Source organism: Pristis pectinata, chromosome 19 (genome assembly GCF_009764475.1).
Source record: "Pristis pectinata isolate sPriPec2 chromosome 19, sPriPec2.1.pri, whole genome shotgun sequence".
NCBI classification, from domain to species: domain Eukaryota; kingdom Metazoa; phylum Chordata; class Chondrichthyes; order Rhinopristiformes; family Pristidae; genus Pristis; species Pristis pectinata.
Window position 1 is genome coordinate 42,495,791 of NC_067423.1, and position 20,106 is coordinate 42,515,896.

At 43.3% G+C, this 20,106-nt stretch overlaps 1 protein-coding gene across 1 annotated transcript in view; it reads right to left on the reverse strand.

The window, feature by feature from the left end:
* Positions 1–18,576, reverse strand: part of lta4h (leukotriene A4 hydrolase) — a 47,681-nt gene extending 29,105 nt beyond the window's left edge. The window contains exons 1-5 of the mRNA XM_052033413.1: positions 18,294–18,576; positions 13,889–14,019; positions 9,657–9,777; positions 5,157–5,225; positions 3,176–3,280 (exon numbers count right to left, since the gene is read on the reverse strand). Coding sequence (XP_051889373.1) covers positions 3,176–3,280; positions 5,157–5,225; positions 9,657–9,777; positions 13,889–14,019; positions 18,294–18,509 — 642 coding nt within the window. The 5' untranslated portion in view covers positions 18,510–18,576. The remainder of the gene's footprint in view (positions 1–3,175; positions 3,281–5,156; positions 5,226–9,656; positions 9,778–13,888; positions 14,020–18,293) is intronic.
* Between the last annotated feature and the right edge of the window lie 1,530 nt (positions 18,577–20,106).

Genomic DNA, 20,106 nt, shown 5'->3' on the forward strand with positions numbered 1-20,106 from the left:
ATTATATTTATTCTACCAGTTTCAGAAATCAACAGTCTGTTACTTAGAACAGTGACATTTTTGATCAGACTATACAAAATCCAATACATACTGCGCTCAGTTCTGGTCACCTCACTATAGGAAGGATGTGGAAGCCATAGAAAGGGTGCAGAGGAGATTTACAAGGATGTTGCCTGAATCGGGAAGCATGCCTTATGAATACAGGTTGAGGGAACTCAGCCTTTTCTACTTGGAGTGACAGAGGATTTGGGCAGGGGGGGGGGGACCGGATAGAGATGTATATGATGAGAGGCAATGTAGCATCAGAGACTTTTTCCCAGGGCTGAAATGGTTGCCACAGGAGGACACAGGTTTAAGGTGCTGGGGAGTAGGTACAGAGGAGATGTCAGGGGTAAGTTTTTTTTTACTCAGAGAGTGGTGAGTGCATGGAATGGGCTGCCGGCAACGGTGATGGAGGCGGATAATTTGTTTTTTTTTTGATTTTTTATTTACAGCGTGGTAACAGGCCTCTCCGGCCCAACGAGTCCACGCCGCCCATTTTTTTTTAAACCCAAATTAACCTACCCGTATGTCTTTGGAATGTGGGAGGAAACCGGAGAACCCGGAGGAAGCCCTTGCAGACACGGGAGAACGTACAAACTCCTTACAGACAGTGACGGGAATCGAACCCTGATCGCTGGCGCTGTAATAGCGTCGTGCTAACGGCTACGCTACCATACCGCCCACGGTAAAAGATAGGGTCTTTTAAGGGACTTTTGGATGGGTACATGGAGCTGAGAAAAATGGAGGGCTATGGGTAAGCCTAGTAATTTCTAAGGTAGGGACACATTTGGTACAGCTTTGTGGGCCAAAGGGCCTGAATTGTGCTGTAGGTTTTCTATATTTTTCTGTTTCTATAAACTTCACTATACTTTGATAATCTGGAAATCCAAGGCATGGTGATTGAGAAGGCATTTCTATTGCTATCTTAAATTTAAAATTCATGTAAATGTAGTGAGATGAAATGAAAGTTTTACTTAAATGGTTTGAATATAAGATACAAATAAGATATTTATTTATTAGATACACGTACATCAAAACACACAATGAACTGTGTCTTTTTTTGTTACTGAGAATGTGCTTGGGGCAGCCTGCAAGTGTCGCCACCTTCTGGCCTCAACATAGCATGCCCACAACTTCCTAACCAGTACGTCTTTGGAATGTGGGAGGAAACTGGAGCACCCGGAGGAACCCACACAGACACGGGGAGAACATACAAACTCCTTACAGACAGAGGCGGAATTGAACCCGGGTCGCTGGTGCTGTAATAGCGTTACACTAACTGCTACACTACCATGCCGCTTAACAGAAGCCGCAAGAGTAAAAATCAATTGCTCTATGAACTATTATTCTTCCATCACAGAATGCAATCATACTTTGAACAAAATGAGAATTTTTGCCTTCATTATCCCATCTGAAAAATTATTCCAACATTAATGAGTAATTTCTTTTAGATGTTCTTTAACTTCACTGTAATCAGGATGCAGACCTAGGAAGTACTTAATGATCAGCATAGGCTTGGTGGGCCAAAGGGCCTGTTTCTATGACTCTAAAATTTACCCTGGGCCAATATTTAGGTCCTAGGTGCAACATTCAACTGAAAACTCTTCTTGGTGTCTTACCAACATCATCAGCACAATATTCTTCTGTATGACCTAACTGGTGTTTTGTATAGCTTTATAAAAAACTTTAGTTCGCCATTGACCTTATTTGTCTCCTTAACAGTCTATTAATTTTTGATTGTCCAGGCAAACTGGTGAATCAATCAACCTTCAAAGGAACATCTTAATTTATCAGTCTTAAATACAATTTACAGCCACATGGACACTATGGCCAAGAAAGCACACCAGCTCATCTACTTCCTCAGAAGGCTAAGGAAATTCAGCATGTCCCCCGATGACTCCCACCAATTATTATTCTTTTTCAAAATAAACAGATGCACCATAGAAAGCATCTTATCCAGATGCATCACAGCCTGGTACGGCAACTGCTCTGCCCAAGACCACAAGAAATTGCAGAGTTGTGAACACAGCCCAGTGCATCACACAAACCAACCTCCCCTCCATTGGCTCTGTCTACACTTCCCCGCCTCAGTAAAGCAGCCTACATAATCAAAGACCCCTCCCACCACAGTCATTATCTCTTCTCCCCCCACTTCTACCCTTCAGTTGGCAGGGTTGTTCAGTAGGTCATGGATCCAAACTTTTCTTTCTCAGGGCTGCAAAATCTCCATTGAAACGAATGGGTTTGCATTTCCTGTGGCAGGACCAAGCCAGGCAAGGCAGAAAGCACTTGCTCCACTTTTGGAGTGTAGAGCCAGCACTAAAGTGCAATTGGGAAATGACCAGTGAAACTTCAGAACCTGGTCTTTGAGGGAGTGTCACAAATTGCAGAAATGCCCGAGCCACTGTATTTACCAGATGCACAGGACATCATAAGGTGAAAGCACACAGTCTTTTTCCCAGGGAGGGTCTGCTAACAATGAGAGGGCATAGGTTTAAGATCAGAGGCAAGAGATTTAAAAGGGACATCGGGCAGCTTCTTCATGAAGAGCATGGTGCATATTTGGAATGAGCACATTAGCAACATTTAAAAGCCATCTAGACAAGTACATGGACAGGAGAGGTCTTGAGGGCTATGGGCCAAACACTGGCATATGGGACTAGCTCGCTGAGTAACACATGGATGAATTGGGCCAAAGGGCCTGGTTCCATGCTGAGGACTCTATGACTATTTGCTTCTGACATGTAGTTACTTTTGTGCCTGTATTTGAATGAGTCAGATTTGTTGCAATTGCTTTGTCTTTTTCCAACCTTGAAAACCTTACTGGTGCTCAAATATACCATCAAGACTATGAACATCATTATCCCAATGACAGAATTCCAAACCTCCTGACTTCCAGATATTAGTTTCTAAGCCACTCTCATCCCCAAAAGTTGACTTCATGTGTTACCAAAAGCTACCTAATTCAGCATACACACACAGGGATGAGTTTCCCCTGCACAATGACTGTTTTGAGTACCACACAGTGAAGTTGTGTTTCGAAAGTCCAGTCATATGAAATCATTAAAACAAAACACTAACCTTTTTTCATGCCACTGAGCTTGTTGCGAAACGTTACACACCCCATACTTACTGTTTGCCGAAAACAATAAATCTTCCTGCTCTCATCAAGGTTATCAGGCAATTCTCCATCTCTGTTAGCACTCATAAGAGCAACCAACTCTTTTGGAACAGATACCTAATTGGAAAAAGTGTTCACTTTCATCAGTAGCTTCAAATGTTTCAAAAGTAAATACGTATTCTTACAGCCCTATAAATTTTTCCTCGCTAAGCTCCAATGATATCTGCTTACATTACACCCTTTCCAAAGTATTCCTGTATTCCAAATCAAATTTCTACAGCTTCCTAGATCTTCCACCAATTATATTAAAACCACATCCACCGATTACGGAGCTTTTTGCCACCAGGAAATGTTTCATTTCACTTACTTTTGGAACAATTCATTAGATTTTCCCATAATTTTTTGACTTCTGTGGTCTTTCCAAAAAACTGAAAACCTGCATCTCTGTATAATTCTGGCAAATCTCGTGGAGTCTCACCAATGGCTCTTATATCTTTCATGTTGCTCAGAACTAGACACCGCATTAACTAACAATTTATTAAGCAATATTCCCTTTCTTTTGTTCTCTTGAAACTACTTGTGCAGTCAAAGTTCCAGTAATTTTTTTTTTAAAATCAATTCTTTCAATTGGGTATATGAACCTCCATGGCCATCTATTCTTATGCCCTCTTAAAAATTGTAACATTTACTTACTTTTCCTGTCCTTATTCCTTCCCTCTCAAAATCATGACTTCACACTTCTTTGCACTACATTATCCAGAATGCTCTCATACATCTGAAGACTGCATCATCCTCTTTAATCTCTTCTACATTTCTAAGTTTTATATCTGAATAATTTGAAATTGTGGCCCTATATTTAGATTAATGACTATCTGGAAAAAAAACAGAAGTCTGGAAGATATCACTACTTCCCTTCAGTCTGAAATACTACACTGCTGCACTGCCTCTTTAATCCAACTGCCTTCATTGTACAGAAATCTACCGAAACAAAGGCAAGAAGCCGAGTCAAACCCAGACTGCCACCATAACACTGAGTACAGAAGGAATGACCGAAAAGGGAAGTTACTAAATCTCTCACTTTCTTAAATATCTACTCATCCTCAATTACAGTGTTTCAAAGCCAGTATCTGGGACAGATTGCTTCTTCCACATTTCATTCATGGATGTTAAAGTATTGCCACCAAAAGATTATACTGGAAGCCAGTGTTGCTATTCAGCCATACTGGTCCATGAGAAAATAAATGTCGATGAAGCCTGTTCTTTCTGCATAACTTGCGCATAAAAGCAGAGAAGACAAGCCGGCACTCTGGTGTTAACAACAAAAACATGTTTTCACCTTATTTAAAGAAAGTCTAACCACCTAGCCGTGACGTGCAATGGCATCAACATTGCTGAGTTCCCCACCACCAATATTCTGGGTGTCGCCATTGACCAGAAAATCAACTGGACCAGCTACACAAATACTGAGGCCACAAGAATAGGCTGATGTCCTATGACAAGCAACTCCCCTTTAGACACCCTAAAGCCTTTCCATCATTTGCAAGGCACAAGTTTGAAGTGTGACAGAATACTCTCCACTTGACTGCATGAGTGTAGCTCTAGCAATTCAAGAAGCTTGATGCCATCCAGAACAAAGCAGCCCACTCGATTCTATCTTGTTTACCAGTGTACAATGGCTGAAGTGTATACCATTTACAAAATGCACTGTAGTTACTCACCCAAACCTGTGACCTCTACCACCAAGAACACAATGGAACCACGTGTACAGAACACCACCTCAGCAGATTCCCTCCAAATCACACACTGGACTTGGAAATACTGGAACTCCCTCCCCAAAAGCACTGTGCGAGTACCTTCCCCAGAAGGACACCACCACTTTCTCCTCCTAACAGCAATTAGGGCTGGCGATAAGTGCTGGCCTAACCAGTAATGCCCAGATCCCAAAATAAATTTAAAATTGATTAGTACATCTCTATTTTATGTAGTTACATACCCGTGCAGAGTAAGTACTTTTCACAGATGGTGTGTCCTGGCAAGGCACCATACTTCTGCAATGTATTGCCTACAGAACAAAAAACAACAGGAACACAACATTGACCAGTCCTTAATACAGAGCTTTAATAGATCCAAATGAACAGATGTTGGATTAATTATACAAAACAGAACATCATATCAACATTTTAGATGAAGAGTTTTCAATCAAAATTGCAGTCCCCCTCAGTGTCATGCCCTCAGGGCATCTCTTACCAGATTAACATGTCTTACAATATGAGAATCATTAAAATAGACATGGTATAAAATGAACTAGCAGCAGGTCCAATTGGAAAAGCACATTAGCCTTTTCAGTAATGTTCTAGTTTTTTCTACTTTGCAGTATCAACAATGAATCAAATGACCAGGAAGGTATCTCTTCCCACTTAATCACCGTTTCATGCGCATGCTCCACAGAAATGACTGCTCCCTACAGAAGAATCGAATAAACAGGATACTGGGAGTAAAACTCCATCTATTCTCCTTTACAACTGGCTCATTGTACATACAGAGGTAGACTGCTGAATGTTATAAAAATTTTACTTCATTTTGTATTGTCATGAAGACCTTAACTTGCCTACAGCAAACATTCAAATATACTGCCTTTACCCAAAGACACCCTAATACTTTTAGGCCCCGTGAGATCTTATGCATCTCTACAAGATCACTTCTATCCTACACTTTAAGGAATAAAGTCCTAACCTGATTAACCTCTCTCTATGACTCAGTTGCTCAAGTCCTGGCAACATCCTTGTAAATCTTTTCTGCTCTTTCCAGATTATTAACATCCTTCCTATAGCAAGGCGACCAAAACTGAACACAATGCTCCACGTGCGGCCTCACCAGTGTCCTGTACAATCGCACCATGACCTCCCAACTTCTATACTCAGTGCCCTGACTTAAGGCCAGCGTGCCAAAAGCCTGGTTCACCACCCTGTCTACCTGTGACTTCACTTTCAAGGAACCATGTACTTGTACTCCAAGGTCCCTCTGTTCTACAACACTCCCCAGAGCCCTGCCATTCACTGTGAAAGTCTGACCCGGATTTGACTTTCCAAAATGCAACCCCTCACACTCCAAATTAAACTCCATTTGCCATTCCTCGGCCCACTTATTCAGCTGATCAAGATCCCCCTGTAACTTTTGATAGTCACCTTCATTGTCCACTATACCAACTATTTTAGTGCCATCTGCAAACTTACATGCCTTGTTCATTCCTATCCAAATCGTTTATATAGATGACAAACAACAATGGGCCCAGCACCGGGCCCTGGGGAACACCATTAGTCACGGGCCTCCAGTCCGAGAAACAATCTTCCACCATCGCCCTCTGCTTCCTCCCAGTAAGCCAATTGTGTATCCAATTAGCCAGCTCTCCCTGGATTCCATGCGATATAACCTTACAGAGCAGCCTACCATGTGGAACCTGGTTTATATGGACTTCAGACCTTACAGAAGTCCATATAAACCATGTCTACTGCCCTGCCCTCATCAACTTTTTTTTGTTACCTAAAAAAAATACTCAATCTGGTTCGTAAGACATGATCTCCCATGCACAAAGCCATGCTGACTACCCCTAATCAACTCCCGTCTTTCCAGGTGCAAATACATCTTATCCCTCAGAATCCTCTCCAGTAGCTTACCCACTACAGATGTTAGAATTACTTGCCTATAGTTCCCAGGTTTTTCTTTGCCGCCCTTCTTAAACAAAGGCACAAAATTTACCCATTGACCAGATAACTTTGTTTACACCTTATCCCCAATGTCACACTGCTTCTACCCCATCACAGATATTCCCCCTCCCCACCCTCCTTGCATGCTTCTTCTCTCTCCTTCTCAGTAGTGAGGAGAGGTCTTTGCACCGAAACATTAACTGTTTCTCTTCCCACAAATGCAGCCCGACCTGCTAAGTATTTCTAACATTTTCCATTTTTATTAAAGAGTTTTCGGTTTTGGCTAACATTATTCACTTAATCAGCATCACCAGACACTGTCATTCATTTACTTGTTATTTGTAGAACCTTTGCGTACAAAATTGGTTATCACACATTGTTTAACAGCAATTTCCATTCAAAGGAAACTTTGGTTGTAAATTTCTACAATGCCCTGGAACTCCATATGCTTCTATATAAAGAATATGTCTATGCAAACAATAACGGTCCTTTAAATTGTAAATATTTTTAAAAATGGAAGAAATACACAGATTTGTAATGATTCTATGATAATGCCATAGCCAGAAAATTGCATTTTATTCAGGTTACTTTCCAATTCTAATTATGCCTGGAGATTAAACTGTACACCTGTTGCACAGAAGTTATCTAACCTGTTAGGTCACCTTTTTGATATAGTACTGGTTTCTATGTGAAACTTTTGGATCAGGATATATCAACTTATATTTTAGTTGAAGGAAGCACATGTCCAAATTATCCGCCTCACATGGATCCTCTGATACTTTGACAGCAAAAGTTACATTTGAAACATGTAATCCTAAACATAAAACTAGAAGTTGGTTTTCTTTTGCCTTAATACATAACTAAGGAGATAGAGAAACTCAGCACTCTGATTTAAAAGTGAAGATAAACAGCAATTATAGTTCTAATGATGCGTGCTGGGAGTTGTGGTACATGTTTAGATTGAAGCTTCCAGGGAATTGCAGGCATAGATCAAAGTTTGGAAAATATCACTTGCAATTTCAGGCTGATATGAGAGACTGCTGTTCACGTAAAACTTCAGTCAAGGTCATCAAATGAACCAATGGATAGTCTAAGTTTAATCAAACGAGTGTATAGGTCAACACTCAAAAATAAATCTTAATTTGAGGCTGCAGTTTTCAGTGACAAAAAAAATTAGACATAAGATTTCAAAGGAGATATAAATAATTATATTGGCCCCTAAAGAATAACAAAAACCAAATTAAAATAATAGTTACACTTAAAACATTGTTTGCCAGTCAATGAAGGAACATATGTTGAAAAAGAATTTAAACTATTAATTGAAATGTACTGCAGCAATAATGAGTATCATAGTAGTTATGTTACTGGACTAGTAATTTTGATACCTACATTGATAATCACTGAATAAAATTTCAAACCCTATAGTTGCAATTTTACAACAATCATTGTTTAAAAAATGCAAATAAAGAATTGGTATTAGTAAAGGTGATCGTGAAACTGCCAGAGCATCAGAAAATCTGACCCTTCACTATCATCCTTTAGTGTACCCAACAAAGTGGGTGGCATCAAACCATTACCAACAGCTCTGAACTACTAAGAATGGGGAGCAACTGCATCCCCAAAATGCATTTATATAAATAAGCAAGGAAAATGTTTATAATAGTTAAAAATCAATGTCTAATTTTAAATTATTAATTGAAATGTTAACAATGAGATTGCATGTTGTTTTCTAAAGTTCGACGGCAAGTTATCACAACATAGGCCCTTGCACCTTATGTGTCCATCTGCATTGGACTTTCTCTAATTGCAACACTATTTTTGCATTCTGTGATTCCTTTTCCTCTTGTACTACCTTGATGAACTTTTGAATGATCTGTATGGATGGCATGCAAAACAAAGTTTTTCATTGTATCTCAGTACATGTAACAATAATAAACCAATTACCAACTATCCATTGTGAAAGGGATGCTGTGGTGTAGTTCAGAGGAACTACCTTTTTTTTTGGATTTCTTTATTAGTCACATGTACATCGAAACACAGTGAAATGCATCTTTTGCGTAGTGTTCTGGGGGCAGCCCGCAAGTGTCGTCACGCTTCCGGTGCCAACATAGCATGCCCACAACTTCCTAACCTGTACATCTTTGGAACGTGGGAGGAAACCGGAGCACCTGGAGGAAACCCACGCAGACACGGGGAGAACGTACAAACTCCTTACAGACAGTGGCGGGAATTGAACACAGGTCGCTGGCGCTGTAACCGCTACACTACCGTGCCTACCTACCAGGCAGTTTTACCACAACAGAGAGATAATCATTTCTGCACGTGAAAGATCATCTCGTTAGAAATAGTCATTTGACATTGTAATTAGTGCCATTTAACTTAGAGGCAATCACTTTGGTGTAACATTTTAAGACGTGACCCAACATCTAAGTAGGAATAAAAAAATCTAGATCAATAGATGGTAGAACAGACAATGAAATTACACTTTAAGTGGTCATGTAATGTGATCATTCAACATTTTAAAACGTTCAAGTGCAAGACATGACACATCACATAGTAAAAACATTCTCAATTTCAAACATCAATCCAACCTCAGGACCAGCAAAATACCCAGATGCGTTGTTCATTTTCCACTTTAGCTATCATTCCAAGTAAGATTCTCAATTTATTTCCAATTGTGAACAACTAAAAGTTGATCAAACTAATGAAATGACATCTCTATTCAAATGCAGAGAGAAAAATAAACCACAACATTACTTAATAAAAAGTTGTTTCTATAATGACCATACCTGACATTGGCTGAACAGGTACGGGTGCTTCTTCCCAGCAGTTTGCTCGGCAGTGAGCCACTGCAGAGCGGAAGCTTCCGGTGAGGTCTCATATGAAACCTCCACAACCGCCTGCTGGCCTCTGTAAGATTAGAAGTTATAGAGATCAGTACCAAGTAGAATATGGTTCATACCAAGACATATGAAATCAGAAGACTAGAAAATAGAAGACCATAAAATAATCACAAAAGGCCTCAAACCTGCTCCACTATTCAACAAGATCTACCCCAACTCCACTCTTCTCCTGATCCACAGGTTTCTCCCAATTCCCCTGCATTCCAAGGATCTACCAATGCCTTGGCCATACCAAGTGACAGATAGAATTCCAAACATTCTGATTATGGATCATAACCAATGTATCCACCATCTTTGCAGCAACCTCTATTATGTTGGCCATCAGATGCAGTGGATTTGTCTGCTGTTAGCTTCTCTGTTAGTTTACTGATATTACTTGTTCCTCACTCTTATTAACAGTTCTTTAAATGTATACCATTTCTCATCTGCCCTTATGTCTCGGACCAAATTGGCAATATACCTTAACTAGCTGTTTCCTCATACCAGTGTAAGTGACTTCAGATTTAAGATTCTATTTTCACACAGAATTTCCACATTGGCTCCTGACATTTGCTATGATGATTGTTCTCCTCCAGAAGATTTTGCATGCAATTAGCCCATCTCAGTATTCTAAACCAAATAACCTATTGTGTGGTGATTTCACCAAGTAGTACATTTGAGATAATTTCCTATACATCAACATGATTGCATTACTTCTTATGGTTACTATTTCTGCCTGAAGGTATAATATTGTAGGAAGCCGTTTTTATGAAAAAAAAATGGTGTTATTTGCTCCTTTTCATTTTTCAACTCTACTCACACCGATTCCAGTCCCTCATCCTCTAAGTGCAAGGCATTCCCTATAGCTGCTGTTATATCATCCTTTATTATCAAGCTCTCCCTTGCACACTTACCCCCACCCCCAACTTTCTTTTCCATTATTCCTCTCTTTGGACCCCAGAATATTTGGTTCCCAAACTTGATCCCACGTTTCTAATTGTTATGCATCCAAAACACCAATTCATTAATTCCTTGATTTTTTTGCATTAATTTTAATTTTTAATTTAATTTTATTTGCAGCGTGGTAACAGGCCCTTCCGGCCCAACGAGTCCGCGCCGCCCATTTTAAACCCAAATTAACCTACCCGTATGTCTTTGGAATGTGGGAGGAAACCAGAGCACCCGGAGGAAACCCATGTAGACACGGGAGAACGTACAAACTCCTTACAGACAGCGACGGGAATCGAACCCCGATCGTTGGCGCTGTAATAGCGTCGCGCTTTAACCTTAGTCTAATTTCCCAGGCTTTGATCCTTTTTGTTGATACATTTACTCTTAATCTCGATCCTGTGCACACTTTGCTTTTCCTTATCTTGCTAGAATGCTCTTCTGCTAGAGTGAGAGAGGTCAGCTAGTTCAGTGGTGTTGTAACAGCAACCTTGCACTCAATATCAGCAAAACCAAAGAACTGATCGTGGACTTTAGGAAGGGGAAATTAGGCAACCACAGACCAGTTCTCATTGAAGAGTCTGTGGTGGAAAGGGTGAGCAGTTTCAAGTTCCTGGGTGTCAACATTTTGGAGGACCTATCAGATAAGCAGCATTCACAAGAAAAACTGGGCCCAGCACATAGATGGAACAATGAAAAAGATGCATCAGCATCTCTATTTTCGTAGAAGTTTCAGGATGTCATAGAAGACTGACAAACTTCCACAAATGTACAATGGAAAGCATTCTGACTGTTTGCAGCACGGCCAAGTACGGAAACTCCAAACCACAGGAACGCAAGAGGCTGCAGAGAGTAGTGGACTCACCAGTTCCATCTCGGGTACAGCTCTCCCCACCATCAAGAATATCTACAAACAGGCAATGTCTCAGTAAGGCAATATTAATCATCAGGAACCACTGCCATCCGGGCCATGCCCTCTTCTCGATGCTGCCATCGAGCAGGATGTACAGGTACCTGAAGACCCACACCTCAAAGCTCAACAACAGCTTCTTCCCCACCGCTGTCAGGTTCTTGAACCGAACTTAAAAACCCCACCATTACCTCGGAGTATATTACTTTTCTCTCTCTCAACTTGCACTAATGTGGTTATGTCTATTTTGTCTTGTAGGTTATGTCTAATTTACTGTCATTTAAGTTTATGTTAACTTATGTTTGTCAGGTTTAATTTATGTTTAATTTGTTTTTCTTGCGAATGCTGCTTATCTGATGCTACGTGCCTGAGATGTTGCAGCAAGCAAGTCTTTTATCGCACCTGTGCATACCTGTACTTGTGCATTTGACAATAAACTTGACTTTGACTACTTTGCTATTGCTGCAAGAAGCTAATTTCCATGGAATTTATACCCTGCGTATGCACGCCTATGACAATAACTCTGAACATTGCCTTGGATTTCTAAATTTCTCCTCACATGAATAACCCCAAACTGTTTTGGTAAATAGTCCTATCTAAAGGCCCAATTACGCAACTTGATAGCACAATGGTTCCAACCCAGTTCCATCCACCTTTGATCTTGTTTTAGATGCAGCCCAGTGTAACAACTCCACCTTTCCCAGTATTGGTGCAAGTGGTCCAAGAAGCAAAACTACAGGAGGTCATTCAGCCCATCCCTGAGCAATTCATTAGTTCCACACCCTAGCCATTTCTTGTCAGCTTTGCAAATTTTTCTTCACCTTACATTTTAATCAGAAACATTTGCCTATAATCCTTTGTTTTGCTGCGTGGGTGCTGGTGAGTATCTTGTCACAATAGTCCAGTACTCACAAATATGGGTAGGCTTGATGGATCAGCTGGTCATTTTGTATGTTTATAAGTTGTTGACTGCAGTAGTAAGGATAAATAGCTTCTTAGAAACAATGGAAATGAAATGTTTAAATGAAGCAACACAAACACAAAGCTGGAGGAACTCATGTTGGTCAGCAACTATGGAGGGAAATGGACAGTCGATGTTTTGGGTCAAGTCACTTCATCTGGACTGGATGAAGCAGTCAAAAAGTTGACTGTCCATTTTCCTCCATAGGTGCTGCCTGACCCACTGAACTCCTCTAGCTTTGTGAGCATTGCTCCAGGTTCCAGCATCTGGAGTCTCTTGCGTCTTTATGTTTAAATGAAGTTGCTTCTGTGTAAAGCAACAAACAATCTATTGGAAGAACTCAGCGGGTCGAGCAGCATCTGTGGTAGGAAAAGAATCGATGATTTGGGTTGAAACCCTGCATCAGGACCTGAAACATTGACAATTCCTTTCCTCCCACAGATGTTGCTCAACCTACCGAGTTCTTCCAGCAGATCGTTTGTTGCTCCAGATTCCAGCATCTGCAGTCTCCTGTGTCTCCATTGTTTCTGTGAACAGTATAAATTCCAGATTTGAACAAGAATGAAAATAATAATGGAATCCAGCAACCTCAAAGCTCAAACAAAAGAATAATTAGAAATATCATTCCACTGTCTGGACTTGTAATGGGAACTACATATATATTTCTCACTTTACAATTACAAAATCCAGTACATGAAGGCAATGCAACCAGATCATTTAGCAGGAGAACATAACTCAGGAGGCATGGATAGCGTAGACAGGCAGAATCTTTCTCCCAGAGTAGAAATGTCAAGTGTTAGAGGACGTGGATTTAAGGCGAGAGTGGGAAAGCTTGATGGAGTTGTGCAAGGCAAGTCATTTTTTTTTAAAACAAAGAGTGGTAGGTGCCTGGAATGGGGTGCCAGCGGGGGTGGTGGAAGCGACATTTAAGAGGCTGTTAGATAGGCACATGAATATGCAGGGATGGAGGGATATGGATCATGTACAGACAGAAGAGAGTTAGTTTAATTAAGCTTCGTTCTGATGCAGACATTGCGGGCCAAAGGTCCTGTTCTTGTGTTGTACTGTTGTACATTCTTATGTAACTGCAACAAGTACAGGCATTTTCCATTATAAACTTGAACATAGAAGTTTACAACAGAACATATAGAGTAAAGGACATAATGAAAGCTTTTAAAGCGAGATCAAATCTCTAATCTGCCTCATTTAACCCCATTGTCTTCACTCACATCTACACCTCCACATGCAATTGCTTAGCATTAAACATTATGGGTGGAGATGAACCAAATTAGGACCACTGCCCTCATTTAACATCCATACCGTAGCAATTCAAATGGAAGGGAAATTGTCAAGGGCGTTCCTTTAAAGCTGTGCTTGTCTCCAAGTGAAAATTTTGCTTCAAGTCCATTGCTAGTAGCCTTGGTTATTTTAAGGTCTCTCGTATCCAAGGTCTGTGAATAAAATGCAAATCTGAATCCATACAAAATATAGAAAGTTACACGTTATTATTCTGTATCATCAGTTTTACAAGGTGTTACTTACATTAGCTCTGTGGATGCATTAAACTATGAAAATGATAAAAGCTCCATTTAAATATTGTTTTACTGCATGCAAGCAAATGAAAACTCTTACTGCTAGTCAACCATATCACAAGAACACAAGCAAATAGGAGCAAGAGTAGGCCATCAGGCTCTTCAAGGCTGCCCCACCATTTAATATGATCATGGCTGATCTATGCTGGCCTCAACTCCTCTCCTGTGCCATTTCTCCATACCCTTCTTTTCATCGATCTATCAAATATTTCTCCACCTCCATTTTAAATACTTCTGATGACCCAGCTTCCATCACCTGCCCAGGTAGAGAATTCCAGAGATTCACCAACCTTACCAAGAAGAAATGTCTACATACCTCAGTTTTTGCAGGGATATCCCCTTGTTTGAGACTCTCCCACTGGTGCAAACATCTCAACATCTACCCTGTCATGCCCCCTTAGGATCTTGTATGTTTGAATAAAGTCACCCCCCCCCCCCCACCCTTCTTCTAAACTCCAAGGAACACAGGCACAAACCATTTAGTCTTTCTTGGTAGGACGACCCTCTCACCCAATGAATTAGACTGGTGAGCCTCCAATGTTACTGGGTAAGGGGACCAAAACTGTACACAGTATTCCAGGTGAGGCTTCACCAACACCCTGCACAATTACAACAAAACCTCCCTATTTTTAAACTCGACCCTTTTACAATGAAGTCCAAAATGTCATTTTCCTTCTTAACTACTTGTTGGACCTGCTTGCTAGCTTTTTGAGATTCATGCACTGGGACACCTAGATCCCTCTGTACTTCACTCACTTGCAGCCTCTCTCCATTTAGATAAAAATGTTCCTTCTGATTTCTCTGAATTCACACTTCCCCACTTTAAACTCCATTTGCCAGTCCTTTGCCCATTCACTTAATCTACTGTATATCCCATCACAGAATCACAGTTTCCCCATCATAACATGTCCTTTCACTTATTTTCGTATGACTGGCAAATATAGAGACCTTACATATTGTGCCTTCCTCCAGATCATCAACGAAAATAGTGAACAATTGCGGCCCAAGAATTGATCACTGCTGTATCCCACTGGTTACCTCCTTCCAGTCTGAAAAGGACCTATTTATTCCAACTCTTCTGAGAGTCAGTTTTCATTACATTCTAACATATTTCCTAATACCATCGGCTTTGAATTTATGCACCAGCCTCCTATTTGGCACCTTGTCAAATGCTTTTGGAAATCTAAATACACTATATCTACTGGTTCCCCCTCCATCAACTCTCCTGTTACATCCTCAAAGAATTTGAGGAAATTTGTCAAACATGATTCACCTTTCATAAAACCACGTTGACTAGGTATCTAACTTCACTTTTTAAGATTAAGTGAATTCTTTTCATTTAAACAAGCATATCATCAGTTTCAAAAGGGGTTGCTTTATTACTATGTTTCTGGTTTAACTGAAATGGTAGCATTCCATAGTGAATCTGTCATAGTTGCATCTTACTTGGTACAACATTAAACCTAATATGAACAAAGACAACTTTTAAATAATAATTAAGTAGTAATTTAATCTGAACAAGGATAATGGGGATTAAGAAATATGTAAGAATTGTGGTTGATTTTCCCCAAACTTAAGGAATTTTTCCTTTGAATAAAACATAAAAGGATTGAGAGATAACAGAAAACTAGTGGACTAAGAGTTTAACATCACATGCAGAAGCAGAAAATAGGAAGTTAGGAATGCATTGTAATTGGCATAATGTAATATGTGATGTCCTTAGATATCTAAACTGTGATCTCAGTTTTTCACAATATTTCAATGACATGGCTGATTCTAATCACCTTAACAGGACCAGCTCCTTGAGCAGAAATATTTGCTTTTGTCCTCTATGCCTTTGAAATGTAGTATTTTATATAACTAACGTAAAACTGACATTTTGATATTATTTTGTAATTCTTGACTTCAGGTGACTAAAAATCCCAGTACTAGGTTCCTTTCTGAATTTTTTCCACAAGAATAGGAAACAATAGAAAACTGCTTACTGCAATATGAATTTTTGCATAACTGAGGGTCCTTTAGGAATGTTACCTGTTCTATTAATCTGTGGCAGCAACTTAACAGTGAGATTTATCAAAAGTTTAAGGTTTGGTGGGAGCAGGGTTTAGAAAGAGAACAGGTAATAAATTGTAGACATTATTTTTTTTACAATCTAATAAATTATGCATGTCTACAATTTATTACCTCTTCTGTTTGCATGTCAGCAAAATTCAGAAGGATAATATCAAATCAAAGTACAAGATCCAAGGGTCGATTCAGCAAGAAATATGACAAAATTACTTCATTGCTTACTCCGCAGCAAATGCTTTCTCACTGAGACTTTTCTCAGGTGCTCTGATGCAACTTTCACAAAAATCTCATCAATAGGGATGGCCAATCAGGAGAACTACTACAGAAATGGGTTTATGATCAAGTTTACAAAAAGCTGCCCACATAATTCTTTAATGTCTGTCAATGCTTTTAGTCATTTTCAAAGATGGACTTAATATTTCATTGACAATATTTCATTGACAATGCATAAATTGTAGAATTTTAAAAAGAAACATTTCTCCCTAAACCTGGCAGATCATCAGTTTTAGCAAAGTAAATTGTTTGAACACACATAAACGGAAGTAGCTTCTCAATGACTCGAACTGAGAAACTACAGGATCCTAACAACTTGGCATAAAAGATCAGATAATGCTATGCTTGCAGTTAAGTGCCAGGAGATTGTATTGGGGAAAAAATGTCAGTTTACTGAAGCAAACATCAGGTGCAAAAAAAAATTTCCTAGGTAAGACTACCTGTCCGATAATTGCTTAATTCAGCTTGCTAAATGTACCATCCAGCGGTTACATGAACACACCTAGATGAGTCACACAATCACACAGCATAAAAAAACCACATTTGTGCCAGCCCTTGTATACCCGTCTTTGTTAACAAGCTTTCCCAGAAGTCAGACAATGGCCTTCTTAGGTCATGGCATTCAAGTATTCATCTAAATACTTAAGTGTTGAGAGATCCTGCCTCTAGCACTCCCTCAGGTAGAGTTCCAGGTTTCAACCATCCTGAGAAAATATTCTTAATAAAATTCCCTCTCCCAACATTAATGAGGAGTAATATTTGAAATTAGAGAAAGTAATAACAGGGGAGTTTTAAGGTGAAAAGATAATTGATTATATTTTCATGTTTTAACAATTACTTTCTGAGACTGCAGGATGTCATTTAGCCCACTGAGCCTCTCTCATCAATTCCATTCCTCCACCTATCACCTTGAAAGCTATTCTCTCCTAAATGTCTCTTAACTCCTGATTCCACTACCACCCACTTACACTAGGAGTAATTTACAAGGACCAATTAACTTTTCAACCAGCACAACTGAGACGTGGAGAGAATCCCACAGGGAGAACGTGCAAACTCTACGCAGACAGCCCCAGAGGTCAGGATCAAACCCAGCTCACTGGAGCAGTGAGGCAGGAACACTACCTGATGCACCACTGTGCTCTGTTCTCCACACGAGAACTATATTATGTTGTTTGCACGGCAAATATAGAGAAGATCAGTATTTAGTGGTCAATGCAACTTAACGCTCATTCCTGGTCCTTACGTGACATTTTTCTAAAGAAATGGAGGCTGCAATAACCCATGTATTTGTAACAAAATTAATAGCAATGGATGCAACTGGACAAGACATCTGGATAAAGTGAACACCATAGAGAAACGGTCTCCTCCCCAATCACCGCCTGGACTCAACGCTCTCCAGCACCCACCACAGCCCCCAGACCACATTCACCCCACCAGCCGTCACTGATCCCCCCCGCTAACGCACCCTCGCCTGCAAGGAGAAGCGGGGGATGGGGGGGGGGGGGGGAGAAGCTGGGGATGTGGGGGGGGGGGAGAAGCGGGGGATGTGGGGGGGGGGAGAAGCGGGGGATGTGGGGGGGGGGAGAAGCGGGGGATGTGGGGGGGGGAGAAGCGGGGGGTGCGGGGGGGGGAGAAGCGGGGGGTGCGGGGGGGGGGGAGAAGCGGGGGGGGGGGGGGAGAAGCGGGGGGTGCGGGGGGGGGGGGGGGGGAAAGAACGGGGGGGGGGGGGGGGGGAAAGAGAGGCCGAGGCCGGCGGCAAGGTACGCCGGCCGCCGTCAGGCAGCACCTACTAGGGAGGACAGCCCGTCCCGCAGCGCCTCGACCGTCAGCGCGACGCGGGCCCGCAAACGGCGGGCCGGGAAATCCACGTGGAGCGTCAGCGCCAGGTGGCGAGTGGTCCAGTCCTGCGCCTCCGTGAAGGAGCAGCCGTCCCACCGCCGCCGCTGCTGCTGCTCCTCCGTCCCGCCGCCACCATCCCGCCGCCGACGCTGCTGCTGCTGCTCCATCCCGCTGCTGCGCTGCTCTGCCCCGCCGCCTCCCACTGCGCACGCGCGCCGCCGGCTCCCCGCGCCCGGCCGCTCCCGCCTTCTGATTGGGTGGGAGAACAACCCCGCTCCCGCCCAACCGCCGTGAGGCTCGAGGCGCGGGAGGGAGCGCACGAGGTGGGTGGGGTGGTCGTGAGTGTGGGGGATGGGTGGGTGGGGGTGGTCGTGGGTGTGGGGGATGGGTGGGTGGGGGTGGCCGTGAGTGTGGGGACTGGGTGGGTGGGGGTGGCCGTGAGTGTGGGGACTGGGTGGATGGGGGTGGTCGTGGGTGTGGGGGATGGGTGGGTGGGGGTGGTCGTGAGTGTGGGGACTGGGTGGGTGGGGGTGGCCGTGGGTGTGGGGGATGGGTGGGTGGGTGGGGGTGGCCGTTGGTGTGGGGACTGGGTGGGTGGGGGTGGTCGTGGGTGTGGGGACTGGGTGGGTGGGGGTGGTCGTGGGTGTGGATGGGTGGGGGTTGTCGTGGGTGTGGGGGGGATGGGTGGGTGGGGGTGGTCGTGGGTGTGGGGGATGGGTGGGTGGGGGTGGCCGTTGGTGTGGGGACTGGGTGGGTGGGGGTGGTCGTGGGTGTGGGGGATGGGTGGGTGGGGGTGGTCGTGGGTGTGGGGACTGGGTGGGTGGGGGTGGTCGTGGGTGTGGATGGGTGGGGGTTGTCGTGGGTGTGGGGGGATGGGTGGGTGGGGGTGGTCGTGGGTGTGGGGGGATGGGTGGGTGGGAGTGGGTGTGGGGAGTGGATGGGTGAGGTTGTGGGTGTGGCGGGATGGGTGGGTGGGGGTGGTCGTGAGTGTGGGGAGTGGGTGGATGGGGTGGTCGTGGGTGTGGGGGGATGGGTGGGGGTTGTCGTGGGTGTGGGGGATGGGTGGGTGGGGGTTGTCGGTGTGGGGGAGTTGGGGGTTCTGGGTGGGGGTTATCGTGGGTGGAGGTTGTCGTGGGTGTGGGGGAGGTGGGGGTTGTGGGTGGGGGTTATCGTGGGTGTGGGGGTTGTCGTGGGTGTGGGCGTTATCATGGGTGTGGGGGGATGGTCGTGGATGGGGGTTGTCGTGGGTGTGGGGGGATGGGTGGGGGTTGGCAGTGTTGGGGGATGGGTGGGGGTTGTCGTGGGTGTGGGTTGTTGTGGGTGTGGGGGGATGGATGGCTGGGTGGGGGTGGGGTCGTGGCGGGGATCGTGTGGGTGGGTGGGGGTTGTGGGTGGTGGTGGTCGTGGGGTTGGGGGGTAGGTGGTTTGTGGGGTAGTGGGGTTGTTGGAAGTTGTCGTTTGAGGTTCTCATGGGTTGGGGTGTTTTGTCGGGGGGTGGGGGTGTCGTGGGTGGGGGTTGTCGTGGGTGGGGGTTGTGGGTGTGGGGGGTTGCTGTGGGTGGGGGTTGTCGTGGGTGTGGGGGTTGGAGATTGTGGGTGGGTGGGGGTTGTCGTGGGTGGAGGTTGTGGGTGTGGGGGGTTGCTGTGGGTGGGGGTTGTCGTGGATGTGGGGGGTGGGGATTGTTGTGGGTGGGGTTTGTCGTGGGTGTGGGTGGGTGGGGATTGTTATGGGTGTGGGGGGGTGGGTGGTGGTTGTTGTGGGTGT